Source organism: Geotrypetes seraphini, chromosome 2 (genome assembly GCF_902459505.1).
Source record: "Geotrypetes seraphini chromosome 2, aGeoSer1.1, whole genome shotgun sequence".
Lineage (NCBI taxonomy): Eukaryota > Metazoa > Chordata > Amphibia > Gymnophiona > Dermophiidae > Geotrypetes > Geotrypetes seraphini.
Genome location: NC_047085.1, coordinates 503555122 through 503571593, shown reverse-complemented (window position 1 = coordinate 503571593; position 16472 = coordinate 503555122). Strand labels below are relative to the sequence as shown.

General features: G+C 49.9%; 1 protein-coding gene across 2 annotated transcripts in view; it reads left to right on the top strand.

The window, feature by feature from the left end:
- The first annotated feature begins 2329 nt into the window (after positions 1 to 2329).
- Positions 2330 to 16472, top strand: part of LOC117354524 (gastrula zinc finger protein XlCGF57.1-like) — a 32003-nt gene continuing 17860 nt past the window's right edge. The window contains exons 1-2 of one of the 2 annotated variants that reach the window (XM_033932199.1): positions 2330 to 2869; positions 12608 to 12734. In XM_033932199.1, the coding sequence (XP_033788090.1) occupies positions 2657 to 2869; positions 12608 to 12734 (340 nt within the window). In that variant the 5' untranslated portion in view covers positions 2330 to 2656. The remainder of the gene's footprint in view (positions 2870 to 12607; positions 12735 to 16472) is intronic. The other variant, XM_033932198.1, reaches the window with a different exon arrangement.

The following is a 16472-nucleotide window of genomic DNA, read 5'->3' as shown; positions in this document are numbered from 1 at the left end:
TTCTGTGTGGGGTTGTGTTTGAGATATTTATGAGATTTAAATCGCCCTTCTTTCCTTAGTTTACATAATTTAGTGAGGGTACCTCCAGCCTCATATCCTGTTTCCTCCACGGCCAACTCCGGAACCTGGTGAAGTTACCCGTCAGTCCCGCATACTTTGATGATGTGATTTGACAAAGACCGCAAAGGAGGGGGGACTCAAAACTTTGGGTGGTTAAATTTGTGCCCGTTGTACGATTACTCCTAGCGGAATTCTCTTCCATAACTTCTGCCCATCCCTGTCCCCTTCTCTCCTGTACGGGTCTGGCCTCTCTCCCTCCGACCTTACAAGAAAGCAGCAGGCGGCTGACAGAGACAATACACCATGAACAGGCTGCTTGTGGCTGGCCCCGCTAGGGCCTTCCCTCTGCCGCATCACTTCCTGTAGATAGATGACGTGGCAGAGGGAAGACTCTGATAGGGCCGGCCACAAGCAGCTGGTTCACAGTGCTGCCTATCTCTGTCAGCTAGTTGCTGCCACTACTGTTTCCTTGGGACTGTGAGGCCCCTAGCGCAGGTATATCTGATCTCAGGAGGGGAAACTGGTCAGAGGGAGAGAGGCCAGACCCACACGGGGGAAGAGGAGGGGATAGACACATGGATGTTAGATCACAAATTTTTGGGGGGGAGGGAATGGGAGGGGTCATGGATCCTGCTAGGCCCTTGGTGGGGAGGGAGAGGAGGGGTCATGGATCCTGTATTACAAGTAGGTTTGGTGCAGGTGGGAAGAGGAGGGGATATGGATCCTGAACTTCAGGTAGAGGAGGAAAGAGGAGGGAACATGGATGCTAGAACTGCAGGAGGAGAGGGGAGGGGACATGGATTCTGGACTTGTAAGTAGAGGGGAAAGAGGGTGAGAAGGAAACTCAGGCCAGAAGGGGAGGTAAGAAGGAAGAGATGCTTGGTTGTAGACAGAGAGAGAGAGAGAGATGCCAGACTCTGGCGAGTAGGGAAGGGATTCAGGATGCAAGCGGGAGAGGTGGTGGGTTAAGAAGCTCTGAACTAATGAGTCACGCCTCTCCATCCTTTCTGCCTATGAGAAGCACAGCAGTGCTATCGCAGTTTAGTAAAAGGGGGCCATAGTGCAAAATATAGACAACAGATATAAATTCTCAAAATGGACACATTTTGATTTCTAAATTGAAAATAAAATAATTTTTCCTACTTTTGCTCTTTGGTGATTTCATGAGTCTCTAGTTGCACTTCCTTCTGACTGTGCATCCAATATTTCTTTCTTTCTACCTTCTGCATACTTCCTTTCCTCCAGACCTCATTCCATTCCTCAATCAACACCTCTCTCTGTACCTCCATGAGACCGCCGTTTTGGGCACCCCTGCTATAAATCATGAGAGACTGAGGCAGCCACTGCTTAGCATAATTATAAACGTGTGACTTGTGTCATAGCCAGCGGCCCGATCCTGCATTGCTGACTTCGGTAAGTGAGAAATGGAGACCAGAGGTAACCACACGGACAGAAGAAGCAACTTAAGACCTGAACAAATATGAATATTTTGACATAACATTTTGTTGTCAGCATTGTTTCTCCAATCAAACACAAAGGGTTGCCAGATTTTACTAGAGTAAAATCCAGACCCCTAGACCCACCCCAGGCCTGCCTAGTTCTACCTAGCCCCACCCTGTTATGCTCAGTCCCACCTCCAATCCCACCTAGCCCCCGCCCCCCCCCCCCCCCCCGCCCTGCTGCCTGCATCCTTGGTTTTGAAAGTATTTCCCTGTAACTTCATCGATTGTCCCCTAATGAGTTTGCCATTTAGCTATGCATCTAAACCTTTTGTGGAGTTTAGTGATGCAAATTCAAATGTTGTCGCAGCTTGGGTGCTAGCTAATGTAGGTTTGGAAGAGATGGGTTGCTATAAATGTATTCCCTGTGGGAATTGTTTTCCCCAGGCCGCCTGGTAGTGGAGTTTGTACCCCTGTGGCAGATCAGCTCCTCAGGGAGCACAGAACCATGGGTAAATTGCAAACACCTTGGAGCCACTATCAAATGCTGTGAAGAGAATTGCACACACACTTACCATTACCCCCGATTCTCTCTCCTTTGCCCCAGAGCACATTGATCAGGCTCCTGAAAGATGTAAATAAGAAAAGTAGACCATGCACTGCAACTTATATTCAAAAATGTTTACTAAAGCATGCTAGGACATTTATAGTTCTGGTTTTATTCATTCATATTCTACTTTAAACTAAGGCAGATTAGAAGAAACATACACGTTTCAAGCCACAATTGCATAAATAAAAAAAAAAAAAAAACAACCCAAAACAATCGACAAAATCGCATAAATAAAATAAAAACACAGTCCTACATCTCATGGAAAATCAAGCGCATCCTCCACAGCGTCCTTGAAGCTGCTTCCGATGCTAAACCCCAACATCTGTCTTGTCTGGCTCGACTAGATTATAAGCTCTTCGGAGCAGGGACCGTCTCGTCTGGCTTTTCTGACGTACAGCGTAAGGAGCGGTAGTTCCGGGTGGGGGCGGCAGATGGCAGCAGCGAGTCGCCCAGCTCCTCGACTCCGCCCCCCTCTCCCCGGCAGAGAAGTTGCGCGGCTGCAGCGCTTGGCCCCGAGTTCCTGCTCTTGCTCTCGTCGCGTCCGCCGATGGCAGAGCCGGTGCGAGCGGCCCCGGGGGCTCCGCCTTTGCCCCCGAGCTCGGAGCCCGGGACCCTGCAGTCCCTGTGGCTGGCGCTGGTGCGGCTGGGCGGCAGGCTGCAGAGACTGGAAGGGAAGATCGGCTCCTTGGAGCAGCGCTCGGGCGCCCAGGACGGGAGGATCTCGGCCAATTGCGCGCGGCTGGACGCCCTGGAGAACAAGGTGGGGCCCGTAAAACGCTCCGGGGGATGCTCGAAATGTTGCCGTGCAAGCAAGGCTGGTTGTAGCCAGTCTGCTTCCGTGCGAGGCAGCTCAGCCTACCGTGCTGAAAAAGGGAGGGGTTGGGGGGCGTGGCTTCGTTCATCGGGTTACCATAGTACAGTGGTCTCAAACTCGTATCCAGCCAGGTACTATTTTGAGGCCCTCGTTATGTTTATCATAATCACAAAAGGACAATAAATGACAATATTATTATTAAGACTTAGCCAAAAGGAAAGATTTAGAAACTATAAAGAGGTTTTTTTTAACCTCATGCAAAATTGTCATCTATCTATCTATAATATAATAAAAGGCTAAGCCGCGCATGCGCACTCCCATCGCGTGTTCCGTTTTCCGTGCGCTGTAGGGCACCGCAGATAGGAGTGCGCATGCACGCGAAACACTCTCTCTCCTCCCCCGAGGCGGATGTCGGACACGGCGGCTGTCGGCCGTGCTCCTTGCCTGAAGTCCGATGCAGTCGGGGATCTTGAAAGGAGCCGCTGCCGCGTCTTTCAACTGAAAAATATACTTGGCCGCCCGAAGCTTTCTCTCTCCCTCCCCCCCCCCGAGGCGGATGTCGGCTGCGGCGGCTGCAGGCCGCGGCGGCCGAACCCGGACGGCATTTTAAAATAAAACAGCTAAGTTTGTAAAAGATGGCTTTTCAACCCCCCCCCCCGCCTCCCACACCAACACCGATGCAATACTTTTAACAGACTGGCGGGCAGTGGGAGGGGTTTGGCGAGCAAGATAGTTTTAGCAGACACTGCCTATTTAAGAAGCTGCAGTAGCGGTGTGAAAACAATCTATTCTTCTTCCAAAAACGTATAAACTGGATCTTCCCGTAGATCAAAAAGAAGCTGCATTTTTAGAGAGAAAGCAAGGGAGAAGGGCTACTGCTGGACAGGGGGAGCAGAGAAGGGGTGCCGCTGGACAGGGGGGGAGAGAAAGAAAAAAAAGAAAGAAAGAAAAGAAAAGCCTAAGTCTGCACATATATTCTAGCACCCGTTAATGTAACGGGCTTAAACACTAGTCCTCTATAATAAAATCCTAAGCGGCGCATTAGCACATAGGATGACGTGTTCCCTGCCCCCCCCTTGCCGAATTCCATTTTCGAACACGGAGGCAGGGAACACGCCGGCGACTCCCCCTCCCGCCCTTGCTCGGGACCCGGTTGCAGTGAACCTCGCATGCCGCTCTGCTCCTCAGTAGCACGTTCCCTCTGACGCACGGGATCGCGTTGGAGGGAACGTGCTGCCAACGTGGAGAGTGGCCGAGGTTCGCTGCTTTGAAGAGGAGGGCAGACGCGAATGACCAGGAAGCCGGATGCTGGACAGGGGAAGCAGAGAAGAGGTGCTGTCGAGGGTTAAGATATTGCGAATTTCAATAGTAATACATAGTGCCTGTTTCCAAAAACTGCAAATAACTATTGAAAAGTTATTCGCGGTTTCAATAGTAAAAACTCTGGCTGTTTCCCAAAACCGCGAATAACATATAAATTTTTATATGTTATTCGCGGTTTAAGTTATTTTCAGTTTTCCATATTCGCGGCTATGTTCCGCCCGCATCCACCGCGAGTACGGAGGGAGAAGTGTACCTTGCTCCGCGAAAAGAAGACCTAACCCTAGCATGATTTTTAAAGATGCTCCTAATATAAGCCCCACCCCCAAAATAAGCCCTAGTAAAGATCCACTCCCGAAGCCCCCCCGAATGTCCCAAAACTCCCCAACTCCATCCCTGACACTAAGTGCTGCCCGATTCACCCAAAAAATCGGACGCGTCAATTCAGCAATCCCCACTCCAGTGAGACCTGACATACCTGTGCTCCGAAGCTTCCTAAAGCGGCGGCGGCAACGCTCTGAATGGGTTGTTTTGCGGCCTTCCCCGCCAGGGCTTTCCCTCTGCCCTGCCACAGATGACATCATCCGTGATGTAGCAGAGGGAAGGCCCCGGCGGAAAAGACCACGAAGCAGGCAGAGCGCTGCCGCTACTGCTGTTGTTTTTGGAGGCTTCAGAGCGAAGGTATTTTGGGTCTCACAGCGGGAGGGTCAGTGGTGTTCTGTTGCACAGGGTGATGGCAGGGAGGGATAAAAAAATGCTGCACTTGGGAGGGAGAGGAAGGAAAGAGGAAGAATTGGGGTGGAGGATAGGAAGGGCGAGATGATTGTTGTACGTGGAAAAAAAAAAGACATCCCTCGAAAATAAGCCCTAATGCGTTTTTTGGACCCAAAATTAATACAAGACACTGTCTTATTTTTGAGGAAACACATAGTAACAATCACAGTAGCAGCCACCTATAACCCTATTCAAATGCTTTACAAGGAGCTCATTAAGTACAGTGATACCTTGGAATCCGAATTTAATCCGTTCCAAGACAATTTTTCCCACTGAAAATAATAGAAACTGGATTAATCCGTTCCTTGGTCCCTCAAACTCAGATTTTCAAATAAATTTAACAGTAAACACACTGGATTTGTACAGATGCATCAAGATTGGTCCCCCCCCATCCCCGCCGGCAGAGGTGGCAAGATCGGCAACTGCAAGCGGAGCTCAGCCCAAAGCTTCCCTCCCAGGCGGAAACGGGAAGCTGCGTCAGAGGGGAAGCTTTGGGCTGAGCAACGCTTCCAGTTCCCGTACGTTCGGACTCCAAAGCAGCATTCGGATTCCGGGGCAAAATTTAATTTAAAAAAAAGTTCGGATTCCAAGTTGTTCAAGTACTGGGGCGTTCGGATTCCGAGGTACCACTGTATTTCAATGAGAACTTCTTGTAATGCTTGGAAGGAAACGTCTACCTCTTACCTCGTGAAACTTCCCCGCAGGTCTGGAGCTTCCGGTAGCTGTTGTGTGCGTCGGTTGTGTCGAGTGTTAACGTCCTGCGCGTGTGGTCAGAACGCAGCCGGTAGGTGCGGGACGTCACGCCAGCGGTGTCGCGAGGTTGAGAGGCTTCTCTACCCCCGCCTGCTTCTTCCCCAACCTTCCTGCTGTGCTCGTGTTCCCCTTCCCTTCCCCCGTACCTCTTTAAAACGTTCCCGGTGCGAGCAGCAATCCCAACCTGCTGCTCACGCCAGTGTCGGCTCTTCCTTGGTCGCGGGCCCAGGAAGTGACGTTGGAGGAAGAGCTGACCCTGGTGTTAGGAGCAAACTGGGGGTCCTGCTCGCGTTGGGGAACGTTTAATAAGGTACAGGGGAAGGGGCACACACGCGTGGTGGTGGGAGGTGGTGAAGGAGCAGGGGGGCGGAGAGGAGGACAGGGTCAGTGCCCCCACCAAGATGGCGCCCGGGGCGGAATGCCACCCTCCCTCCCCCTTTACATCGCCACTGGGACACACGCTCACACAACATGTGCACGTGTGTCCGAGTTCTATTATAAGCTGTACTGGTTGAAAACTGAGTTTCAGATCCGATATAAACTTTGACCTACCGTGTATTCCTGGCCGGGCGGGAGGGGACTGGCTCCTTCCGCCTTGGGAGTTCCCCCTCTGCCCATCAGGGGACGTCTCCGCGCCTTTTATCATCGTTGGGCGGAGATTACTGTGAACTCTTGGGTCCTCTTTGTCTTTCGGGAAGGGTATTCCCTCAATTTCCGGGCCTTGCCTCCAAACAGACCTCCCGGAGAGTCTCGTTCCGACGGGGCACAGCTTCCTTTACTGCTTTTGGAAGCGCAGGCCCTCCTTCGCCTGCGGGCAGTAGAGGAGATTCCCCCTTGCCAACGGGGCTCCGGAGTTTATTCCTGGTACTTCCTGGTTCCCAAAAGGACCGGGGACCTGCGCCTTATCCTGGATCTGTGGAAGATGAACAAGTTTCTGGTTCAGGAAAAGTTCCGCATACTTTCGCTTCCCATTTTGTATCCCTTGATGGACGAGGGGGACTGATTGTGTTCCCTGGACCTGAAGGAAGCCTACACTCACATTCCGATTCATCCGGCTTCTCGGCGGTTTCTCCGCTTTCAGGTGGGAGACCTCCACTTGCAGTATCGGGTCCTCCCTTTTGGGCTTGCTTCGTCCCCTCGGGTCTTCATGAAGTGCCTCGTGGTGGTTGCGGCGGCCCTGCAGTCGCAGGGCCTTCAGATCTTCCCGTACCTTGACAACTGGCTTGTCAAAGCCCCATCGAGGGAGGGGGTTATTGCAGCGACCCGTCAGACTATTATCTTCCTTCAGCGTTTGGGGTTCGAGATCAACTTCCCCAAGTCTCAGTTGTGCCCCTCTCAGTCCCTGCAGTTTGTCAGGGCGGTGCTAGACACGGTCCGTCTCCGGTCGTTTCTGCCTCAGCCTCGGCAGGACATCCTCCTACGGCTGAGTCGGCTGGTGTTTCAGCGGGCTTTGGTCTCAGCCAAGCAGATGATGATCCTCCTGGGGCACATGGCCTCCACCGTTCACATTACGCCTTTTGCCCGGTTACATCTTCGGGTTCCTCAGTGGACTCTGGCGTCTCAGTGGCGGCAGGATTGGGATCCCGCTTCTCAGCACATTGCGGTGACTTCCTCCTTGAAACGCTCGCTCAGTTGGTGGACCAACTCTTCCAATCTGTCCAGAGGTTTGCTCTTTCTTATACCCCCGCATCAGAAGGTTCTGACGACGGACTCCTCGGCGTATGCTTGGGGAGCGCACCTAGACTGCCTTCGGACTCAGGGTCTTTGGTCGAGTGCGGACCGTCGCTGCCACATCAACCTGCTGGAGCTCCGGGACATTTACAATGCCGTGGTGATGTTTCGTCATTTGCTGCAGGATTGCGTGGTCCTGGTGCGTACGGACAACCAGGTGGCGATGTATTATGTAAAGCAAGGGGGTACGGGTTCCCTGTCGCTTTATAGGGAAGCCCTTTGTCTTTGGCAGTGGGCGTTGCACCACAACATCTTTCTTTGGGCGGTGTATATCCAGGGCGCGTGGAATTGTCTGGCGGACAAGTTGAGTCGCCTTCTTCAGCCGCACGAATGGTCGCTCCATTCTCGTTCTCTGCGACAGACATTTGTTCGGTGGGGAACGCCACAGGTAGACCTGTTTGCTTCGCCCCTCAATCACAAGTTGCCTCTTTTCTGCTCGAGGATGTTCTCCCCGGATCGTCTCGAGGCGGATGCTTTCCTTCTCGATTGGACGGGCAGATTACTCTATGCGTTTCCTCCCTTTCCTTTGATTCTCAGAACATTGGTGCATCTAAAGTCGGTCCGCGCCACCATGATCCTGATTGCTCCTCGGTGGCCCAGGCAGCCGTGGTTCTCCCTGCTCCTCCAACTCAGTGTCCGGGAGCCTCTGCTTCTACCTGTGTTTCCTTCTCTGCTGTCTCAGAGTCGGGGTTCGCTGTTGCATCCCAATCTGCAGTCTCTACACTTAACAGCTTGGTTCCTCTCCACGTGCCTCCCTCCTTCGGTTTCTCTCAGTTGGTGAGGAATGTTCTTGAGGCATCTAGGAAGAGCTCCATTTGGCAATGCTATTCCCAGAAATGGACCAGATTTGCTGCATGGTATGCTGCATGGAGCCGCTCTCTGCCTCCTTGTCTTCTGTGCTGGATTATCTGTTCCACTTGTCTCGGACTGGCCTCAAATCGGCATCTATTCGAGTCCACCTCAGTGCGATTGCTGCCTTTCATCAACCGCTTGAGGGGAAACCGCTCTCTGTCCATCCGGTGGTTTCCCGCTTTATGAAAGGTCTTTTCAATGTCAGTCCTCCACTCAAGCCCCCCTTCCCCCCCCCGGTGGTTTGGGATCTTAATGTGGTTCTGGCTCAATTGATGAAACCTCCGTTTGAACCCATTGATAAGGCTCATCTGAAGTACCTCACTTGGAAGGTGGTGTTCCTGGTTGCTCTCACGTCTGCTCGCAGAGCCAGTGAGCTGCAAGATCTGGTTGTGGACCCGCCTTTTACTGTATTTCATCATGACAAGGTGGTCCTTCGTACTCATCCTAAGTTCTTGCCTAAGGTGGTTTCGGATTTCCACCTCAACCAGTCCATTGTTCTTCCGGTGTTTTTTTCCGAAGCCCCGCTCTCATCCTGGGGAGGTGGCGCTTCACACTCTTGATTGTAAAAGGGCGTTGGCCTTTTACCTGCTACGCACCGAGTTTCATCGGACGGCTCCTCAACTTTTCATCTGTTTTGATCCTAATAGGTTGGGCCGTCCTGTTTCCAAGCGCACCTTATCCAACTGGTTAGCTGCTTGTATTTCCTTTTGCTACGCTCAGGCTGGTCTCTCGCTGCAAGGTCGAGTCACGGGGCATCGAGTCCAAGCGATGGCATTGTTGGTCGCTTTCCTCAGGTCCACGCCTATTGAGGAGATCTGTAAGGCCGCCACTTGGTCTTCGGTTCATACCTTAACCTCTCATTACTGTTTGGATGCCTTTTCTAGGCGCGACGGCCAGTTTGGCCAGTTTTGCGTAATCTATTTTCTTAAATTGCCAACTTTCCCTCCGTCCCTTTTTGGTTAGCTTGGATGTCACCCACATGTAGAGAATATGCTGCCTGCTTGTCCTGGGATAAAGCACAGTTACTTACCGTAACAGGTGTTATCCAGGGACAGCAGGCAGATATTCTCGCAACCCTCCCACCTCCCAGAGGTTGGCTTCGTTGCTAGCTATCTGAACTGAAGACCACGAAGAGGGGATGCGCCCTCTAGTGGAGCAGGAAGGCACGCATATGTGGGCAGCACTAGCAAACTTTTGAGATCTTCAATCAAAGTTGCTCGAAAAGCTGTCCGCGACGGGGCTCCGTGGATGACGTCACCCACATGTAGAGAATATCTGCCTGCTGTCCCTGGATAACACCTGTTACAGTAAGTAACTGTGCTTTCAGATGTGTCGCTCTCCTCTGAACTCTCTTGAGTATCGCCATATCCTTCTTAAGGTATGGTGACCAATATTGGACGCAGTACTCCAGATGCGGACGCACCATCGCCTGATACAGCGGAAGGATAACTTCTTTTGTTATGGTTGTAATACCCTTCTTGATTATGCCTAGCATTCTATTTGCCTTCTTAGCGGCCGCTGCGCACTGTGCCGTTGGCTTAATTGTCATGACCACCATTACCCCCAAGTCCCTTTCTTGGGTACTCTCATTCAATAACATCCCTCCCATCGTATAGTTGTACCTCGGGTTTCTGTTTCCCACATGTAATACTTTACATTTCTCAACATTGAACTTCATCTGCCATCTCGTCGCCCATTCCCCTAGTTTGTTCAAGTCCCTTTGCAAATTTTCGCAGTCCTCTTTAGTCCGAGCTCCACTGAATAGTTTGGTGTCGTCTGCAAATTTTATTATCTCACACTTCGTCCCTGTTTCTAGATCATTTATGAATATATTAAATAGCAGTGGCCCGAGCACCGAGCCCTGCGGGACCCCACTTGTGACCCTCCTCCAGTCCGAGTAGTGGCCCTTCACTCCTACCCTCTGTTTCCTACCTGCCAACCAGTTTCTGATCCATCTATGTACATCTCCTTCCACCCAATGTTTCTTCAGTTTCCGGGGCATCTTGTCAAAGGCTTTTTGGAAATCCAGATATATGATTTCTATGGGGGTCTGGCCATCCGTTTGTTAATTCCTTCAAAGAAGTTTGTTAGGCACGATCTCCCCTTGCAGAAACCATGTTGGCTGGTTATCAGAAGTTCGTTTCTTTCAAAATGTTCATCGATGTTTTCTTTTATCAGTGCTTCCACCATTTTCCCCGGAACCGAGGTCAGACTCACCGGTCTGTAGTTTCCCGGGTCACCTCTTGATCCCTTTTTAAAGATGGGCGTAACGGCTATCTTCCAATCCTCCGGGATCACGCCTGTTTTCAGGGATAGATTGCAAATTTGCTGCAGTAGTTCTGCTATCTCCTCCTTTAATTCCTTCAGAACCCTTGGATGGATTCCATCTGGACCCGGGGATTTGTCAGTTTTTAGTTTTTCAATCTGCCTGCGTACATCTTCAAGGCTCACTTCCATGAATGTTAATTTTTCTGCTTGATTTCCATTGAAGAATTGCTCAGGTTCCGGTTTGTTGGATGTGTCTTCATTTGTAAATACAGACGAAAAGAACATGTTAAGTCTTTCTGCCACTTTTTTCTCCTCCTTCACCACTCCCTTCCTGTCTCCGTTGTCCAGCGGTCCCACCTCCTCCCTAGCCAGCTGCTTCCCTTTAACATATCTAAAGAACAGTTTGAAATTTCGTGCTTCCCTGGCTAGCCTCTCTTCATACTCTCTTTTGGCTTTTAGAACCACACGGTGACATTCTTTTTGATACTTCCTGTGCTCTTTCTTTCCAGTTCCCCTCAGTTTTGTTCTTTTTCCATTTCCTGAATGAATTTTTCTTATTGCCTAACGCTTCCTTCACTATTTTAGTTATCCAGCGAGTTGGATATGTGAGTCCATGAGGGGCTGGGCACAATTGGACGGGTTGGGAGTGTGCTGTCTGAATCTCTTGACCATGGATTTTCTCGGGTTTTTGTACTGTTATACAGGGAATTCTTTAAGTGCCAAACACTGCTAACTCGCTCTGAAGTTATTGGCAATTATATGAGGCTCACATACAGCTAACTCTTATGTCTGCAATCTTAGTGATACAAGTCAGACTGTATTTGTTGAGCAGCTTTCTTTAATAGCATGAAATAAAGAATGAACGCTCACAATTGATGACTTCAAGGCAGTTCAATTTTCACAGAATCTTCTCACTCTACCAGCTTTCCTGTTCAAGCTAGGAACGTGTCCACGCCATGTGGAAATAACACTGTTCTCCAGACTTAGAGAATCCAAGCTGTTAGATTGTTAGAAATAAAGGCTGAAAAATCTGGAGGGAGAACAATGCTAAACTAAGGTTCTCATACAACCATGTGGTCTCAAATATGGCAACAGTTCTGTGCCACACTGGAGAAGAAGGGAGGGGCTTCAGCTTTGTGGATTCAGCCTAGCTCTCAGGGAGAAGCAAAACCCTCTGGGTAGGGTTACCAGAAGTCTGGGAAAACTTGGACATGTCCTCTTTTTAGAGTACTGTCTGGGCTTCTAGATGGACTTTCCAAAACCCAGCATTTGTTCGGGTTTTGGAAAGCCCTGAGGAGCTCCAGCCACCTCTGGAGGGTCCTCTGAACATGCGCGGAAGATGTCACACACATCCGTGCATGCTCCAGGCCCTCGTCTGGAAGAAGAGAAGAGGCTCTGTGGGGGTGTGTGGCTTGAGGGCGGAACGGAGTGGGGCTGGAGGCGGAATGGGCGAGGCCATAGAGGTCATGGCCTCCCCCAAAGATGGGCAGCCACTGATTGGTTCCCATCCACCCACCCCCCTCCCGGTGCTGTACTTTTAAATTTTTGGCCAGCCGCCACACAGTGTCAACGAGCAGGCCTGCCCCAGAATCCTTCATTCTACTTCCAGGGGTAGGCTTGCTCGTTGACGCTTCACAATGGCTGCCCGAAGATTTAAAAGTACAGTGCTGGAAGAAGGTAGGTGAGTGGGTGAGTCGGGAGCTGGTGAAAGCGTTCTACCTGTGCCAGGTGGACTTTACGGTGTATGGCCCAGAAATGTCAAAGAAAAAAGTCAAGCTAATTTAATCATTAATTTATAATATATATAACTAATGGGCAGACTGGATGGACCGTTCAGGTCTTTATCTGCCATCGTTTACTATGAAAGAGGCTCTGGGATACTTTAGTCCCTGAAAATATGTTCAGAAAATAAAAGCCAGCTAAAATCTAATGCAACCTGAGCATCTCCCAAATGTTCCTGAGTGAGTTTCTGGTTTGTGTTTTTAGGTGCGAGTGACGTTTGAGAATGTGGCTCTTTCCTTCTCCCAGGAGGGGTGGGGATATTTAGACGGAGGACCAAAGGATCTTTACAAAGAGGCGATGAAGGAGAATTACGAGAACTTAAGATGTCTAGGTAAGGACTTGTAAGGCCATGTAAAGATGAGACCTGCACCCAAAATGTAAGGTTTTGGAGGGGTAACGTTGGCGGCTTTACTCTCTGCCTGGTCCCGAGTTCAATACCCTCGTAGAAGGTTCAGTAGGAAGTGGATACCTAGAATGCACTTCCGGGGGAGGTGGTAGAGCAGAGTATGATTTTGGGTTTGAAAAAGGGGTTAGACATGTTCCTAAAGGAAAAGGGGATTGAGGGGTATAGCTAGAGGGGTACTATAAAGGATAAAATGTCTTAAGTGAAAGAACACTACAGGTCATGGACCCGGGGGGCCGCCGCGAGTGCGGACTGCTGAGCACGATGGACCTATGGTCTGACTCGGCAGAGGCGATGCTTATATTCTTATGTTCTTATGTTACAAGGACAGCCAAGAGTGATTGCTTAAAGAACATATTGTGCAGAAATAGATTTAATATTACAGAAAGACGATGTTTATAAAGATACTAATGTACAAAAAGATATTCAATTATGTAGCTGTTTGTGTGCTCTTGTGAATAAGAGAGAAAAGACAGCTTCCTGAATAGGTGCTGTGAGAGCAAAGAGAGAGAGAGAAACAAGTCCAGAGAGAAGGGGGGGGGGGGGGTTTCCAAGGGTCCAGATTCCAGAGTGACTTATATTTATAGGTTTGAGACCTGTTCTAAAAATAGAATCTATTGACATTTATCTTTTGTAAACTGTTTGAAACAGAGGGACTGGAGACTGGAGTTGCGACACTGGCGAGGAGGAGAGTCGACCCCGCCGGTGCAGGGAGAAGAGAAGAGACGTCCACGCTGGCTGCCTGCCTGCCTCTCGGTGAGAGGCACGTCCTGTAGAAAATCAGCCGGCGTGGACGTCTCTCCTCTTCTCCCTGCACCTCTCGGATCCCTGTAAATGCGGGGTCGCAGCAAGATGGGCCTCCCGCGCATGCGTGACATCATTGCTTCCGGGTGTCTTCCTGCCCGGCCACTGTATTTAGTGTGCCACCGGCCGGTAAAGTTTGCGGGACGCTGCTCTAGACAATGGTTTCTGATTAACTATGCAGCTGGGGCTACTGTCTATCTTAAGCTGTCCATCTTAAGCCCCAGACATTAGCACATCAGGACTGTTCCAAGGTCTTTTGTTACTTTTAAGCACTGATACTTTAGATCAGGGATGTCAAAGTCCCTCCTTGAGGGCCGCAATCCAGTCGGGTTTTCAGAATTTCCCCAATGAATATGCATGAGATCTATTTGCATGCACTGCTTCCATTGTATGCTAATAGATCTCATGCATATTCATTGGGGAAATCCTGACTGGATTGCGGCCCTCAAGGAGGGACTGTGACATCCTTGCTTTAGATCAGGGATCTCAAAGTCCCTCCTTGAGGGCCGCAATCCAGTCGGGTTTTCAGGATTTCCCCAATGAATATGCATTGAAAGCAGTGCATGCATATTCATTGGGGAAATCCTGAAAACCCGACTGGATTGTGGCCCTCAAGGAGGGACTGTGACATCCTTGCTTTAGATCAGGGATCTCAAAGTCCCTCCTTAAGGGCAGCAATCCAGTCGGGTTTTCAGGATTTCCCCAATGAATATGCATTGAAAGCAGTGCATGCACATAGATCTCATGCATATTCATTGGGGAAATCCTGAAAACCCGACTGGATTGCGGCCCTCAAGGAAGGACTTTGAGACCCCTGCTTTAGATGTAATTTAGGCATTCTGAGGCTGCACTGACATACCCCAAGGTATGATCTCTCATAGGCCTTTGCTGACATTGGGAAGGCCAACAGAGCATGCTGGCAGCCAGCAATGTAAGGCTGGGCAGACAGGACTATTTTGATCTGCATTTTTAAAAGCCAAAGAAGCAGATGTTCTAAAGGCCGTTTGCGATTTATGTCCCGAATCGGTTCCGCACCAGACATGATCTAATTTGTCCCAATCCTGGTTTCTATTAAAGCAGTGGTTCTCAACCCTGTCCTGGGGACCCCCCCCAGCCAGTTGGGTTTTCAAGATATCCCTAATGAATATACATGAGAGAGATTTGCATACCTGTCACTTCCATTATACCAGTGGTCTCCAAATTAAACCCTTTATGGGGCCACATTTTGGGATTTGTAGGTATTTGGAGGGCCTCAGAAAAAATAGTTAATGTCTTATGAAAGAAATGACAATTTTGCACGAGGTAAAACTCTTTTTATAGTTTATAAATCTTTCCTTTTGGCTAAGTCGTAATAATAATATTGTCATTTATAGCTAAAGAGACATATGATCAAGAAACTGTTTTATTTTACTTTTGTGATTATGATAAACATACCGAGGGCCTCAAAATAGTACCTGGTGGGCCCCATGTGAAACCCGGGCCGCGAGTTTGAGACCACTGCATTACATGCAAATCTCTCTCGTGCATATTCATTAGGGATATCTTGAAAACCCGACTGGCTGGGGGTCCCCAGGACAGGGTTGAGAACCAATGTATTAAAGGGACAGAGTCAACATGGATTTAGGCAAAGGAAGTCTTTTTTCCTTGGCAATCTGCTCCATTTTTTTGATGGCATGAATAAAAGCAAATAAAAGAGAGAGGCAGTGGATAACAATCTAGGATTTCATAATGCTTTTGACAAATTCCCTCCTGAGAGACTTGGTAAAAAGCAACAGGACAGGAAGCAATATTATGCTCTGGATTCTGTGGCGTGGCAAGGGTGAGAGGCACCTGGGATGGTGGCACCCCTCTCCCGCCCTCTTCTCCGCCACCCCCGCCGTTTCCCTTCCCCCGTACCTCTGTAACATGTGAGCAGCAACCCCCCCCCCCCCAAGCTGCTGTCGGGCTGGCGTGGGCTCTTCCTCTGACGTCACTTCCTAGGCGCAGGTCCAGGAAGTGATGTCGGGGGAAGAGCCAACGCTGGTGTGACCACAGCTTGGAGGGCTGCCGCTCGCACGTTAACAAAGGTACAGGGGAAGGGAAGCGGCGTGAATGCGCCACGTTTCATAGACAACGGCGCGAAAGACAAAGGCGCGCCCAGACAATTGAGCGCAGCGCGGAGGCACGCGCCGCTCAAAATTGCTGTTTTTAGGGCTCCGACGGGGAGTTTTGTTGGGGAACCCCCCCCCCCCCACTTTACTTAATAGATATCGCGCCGGCGTTATGGGGGGTTTGGGGGGTTGTAACCCTCCACATTTTACTGTAAACTTAACTTTTTTCCCTAAAAACAGGGAAAAAGTTAAGTTTTCAGTAAAATGTGGGGGGTTAGAACCCCCCACACCCCCCACAACGTGGCGCGATATCTATTAAGTAAAGTGGGGGGTTCCCCCCCCACGCCCCCCCCTTCGGAGCCCTAAAAACAGTAATTTTGAGCGGCTTGTGCCTCCACGCTGCGCTCAATTGTCTGGGCGCACCTTTGTCCCGGCGCGCTTTTGACCTGACACCATGCGCCACGGTGGGAGTGGGGTGGGGGAGGGGCAGAGAGGGAAAGGGATTGGACCTATATACATTACATTACATTAGTGACTTCTATTCCGCCCGTACGTTGCAGTTCTAGGCGGATTACAAAAGAGCTAACTGGACATTTCCAGGAAAGTTACAATTTTGGGTTACAAATGAGATGAGATAGCTGGATATTTCCAGGAGATATTGCAAATTAGATAACAAGTAAAACAACTGGACATTTCTAGGCAATATTACAAATAAGATAGCTGGACATTTCCAGGAGCATTACATTTTAAGGGTACTGTATTCTTGGTTGAT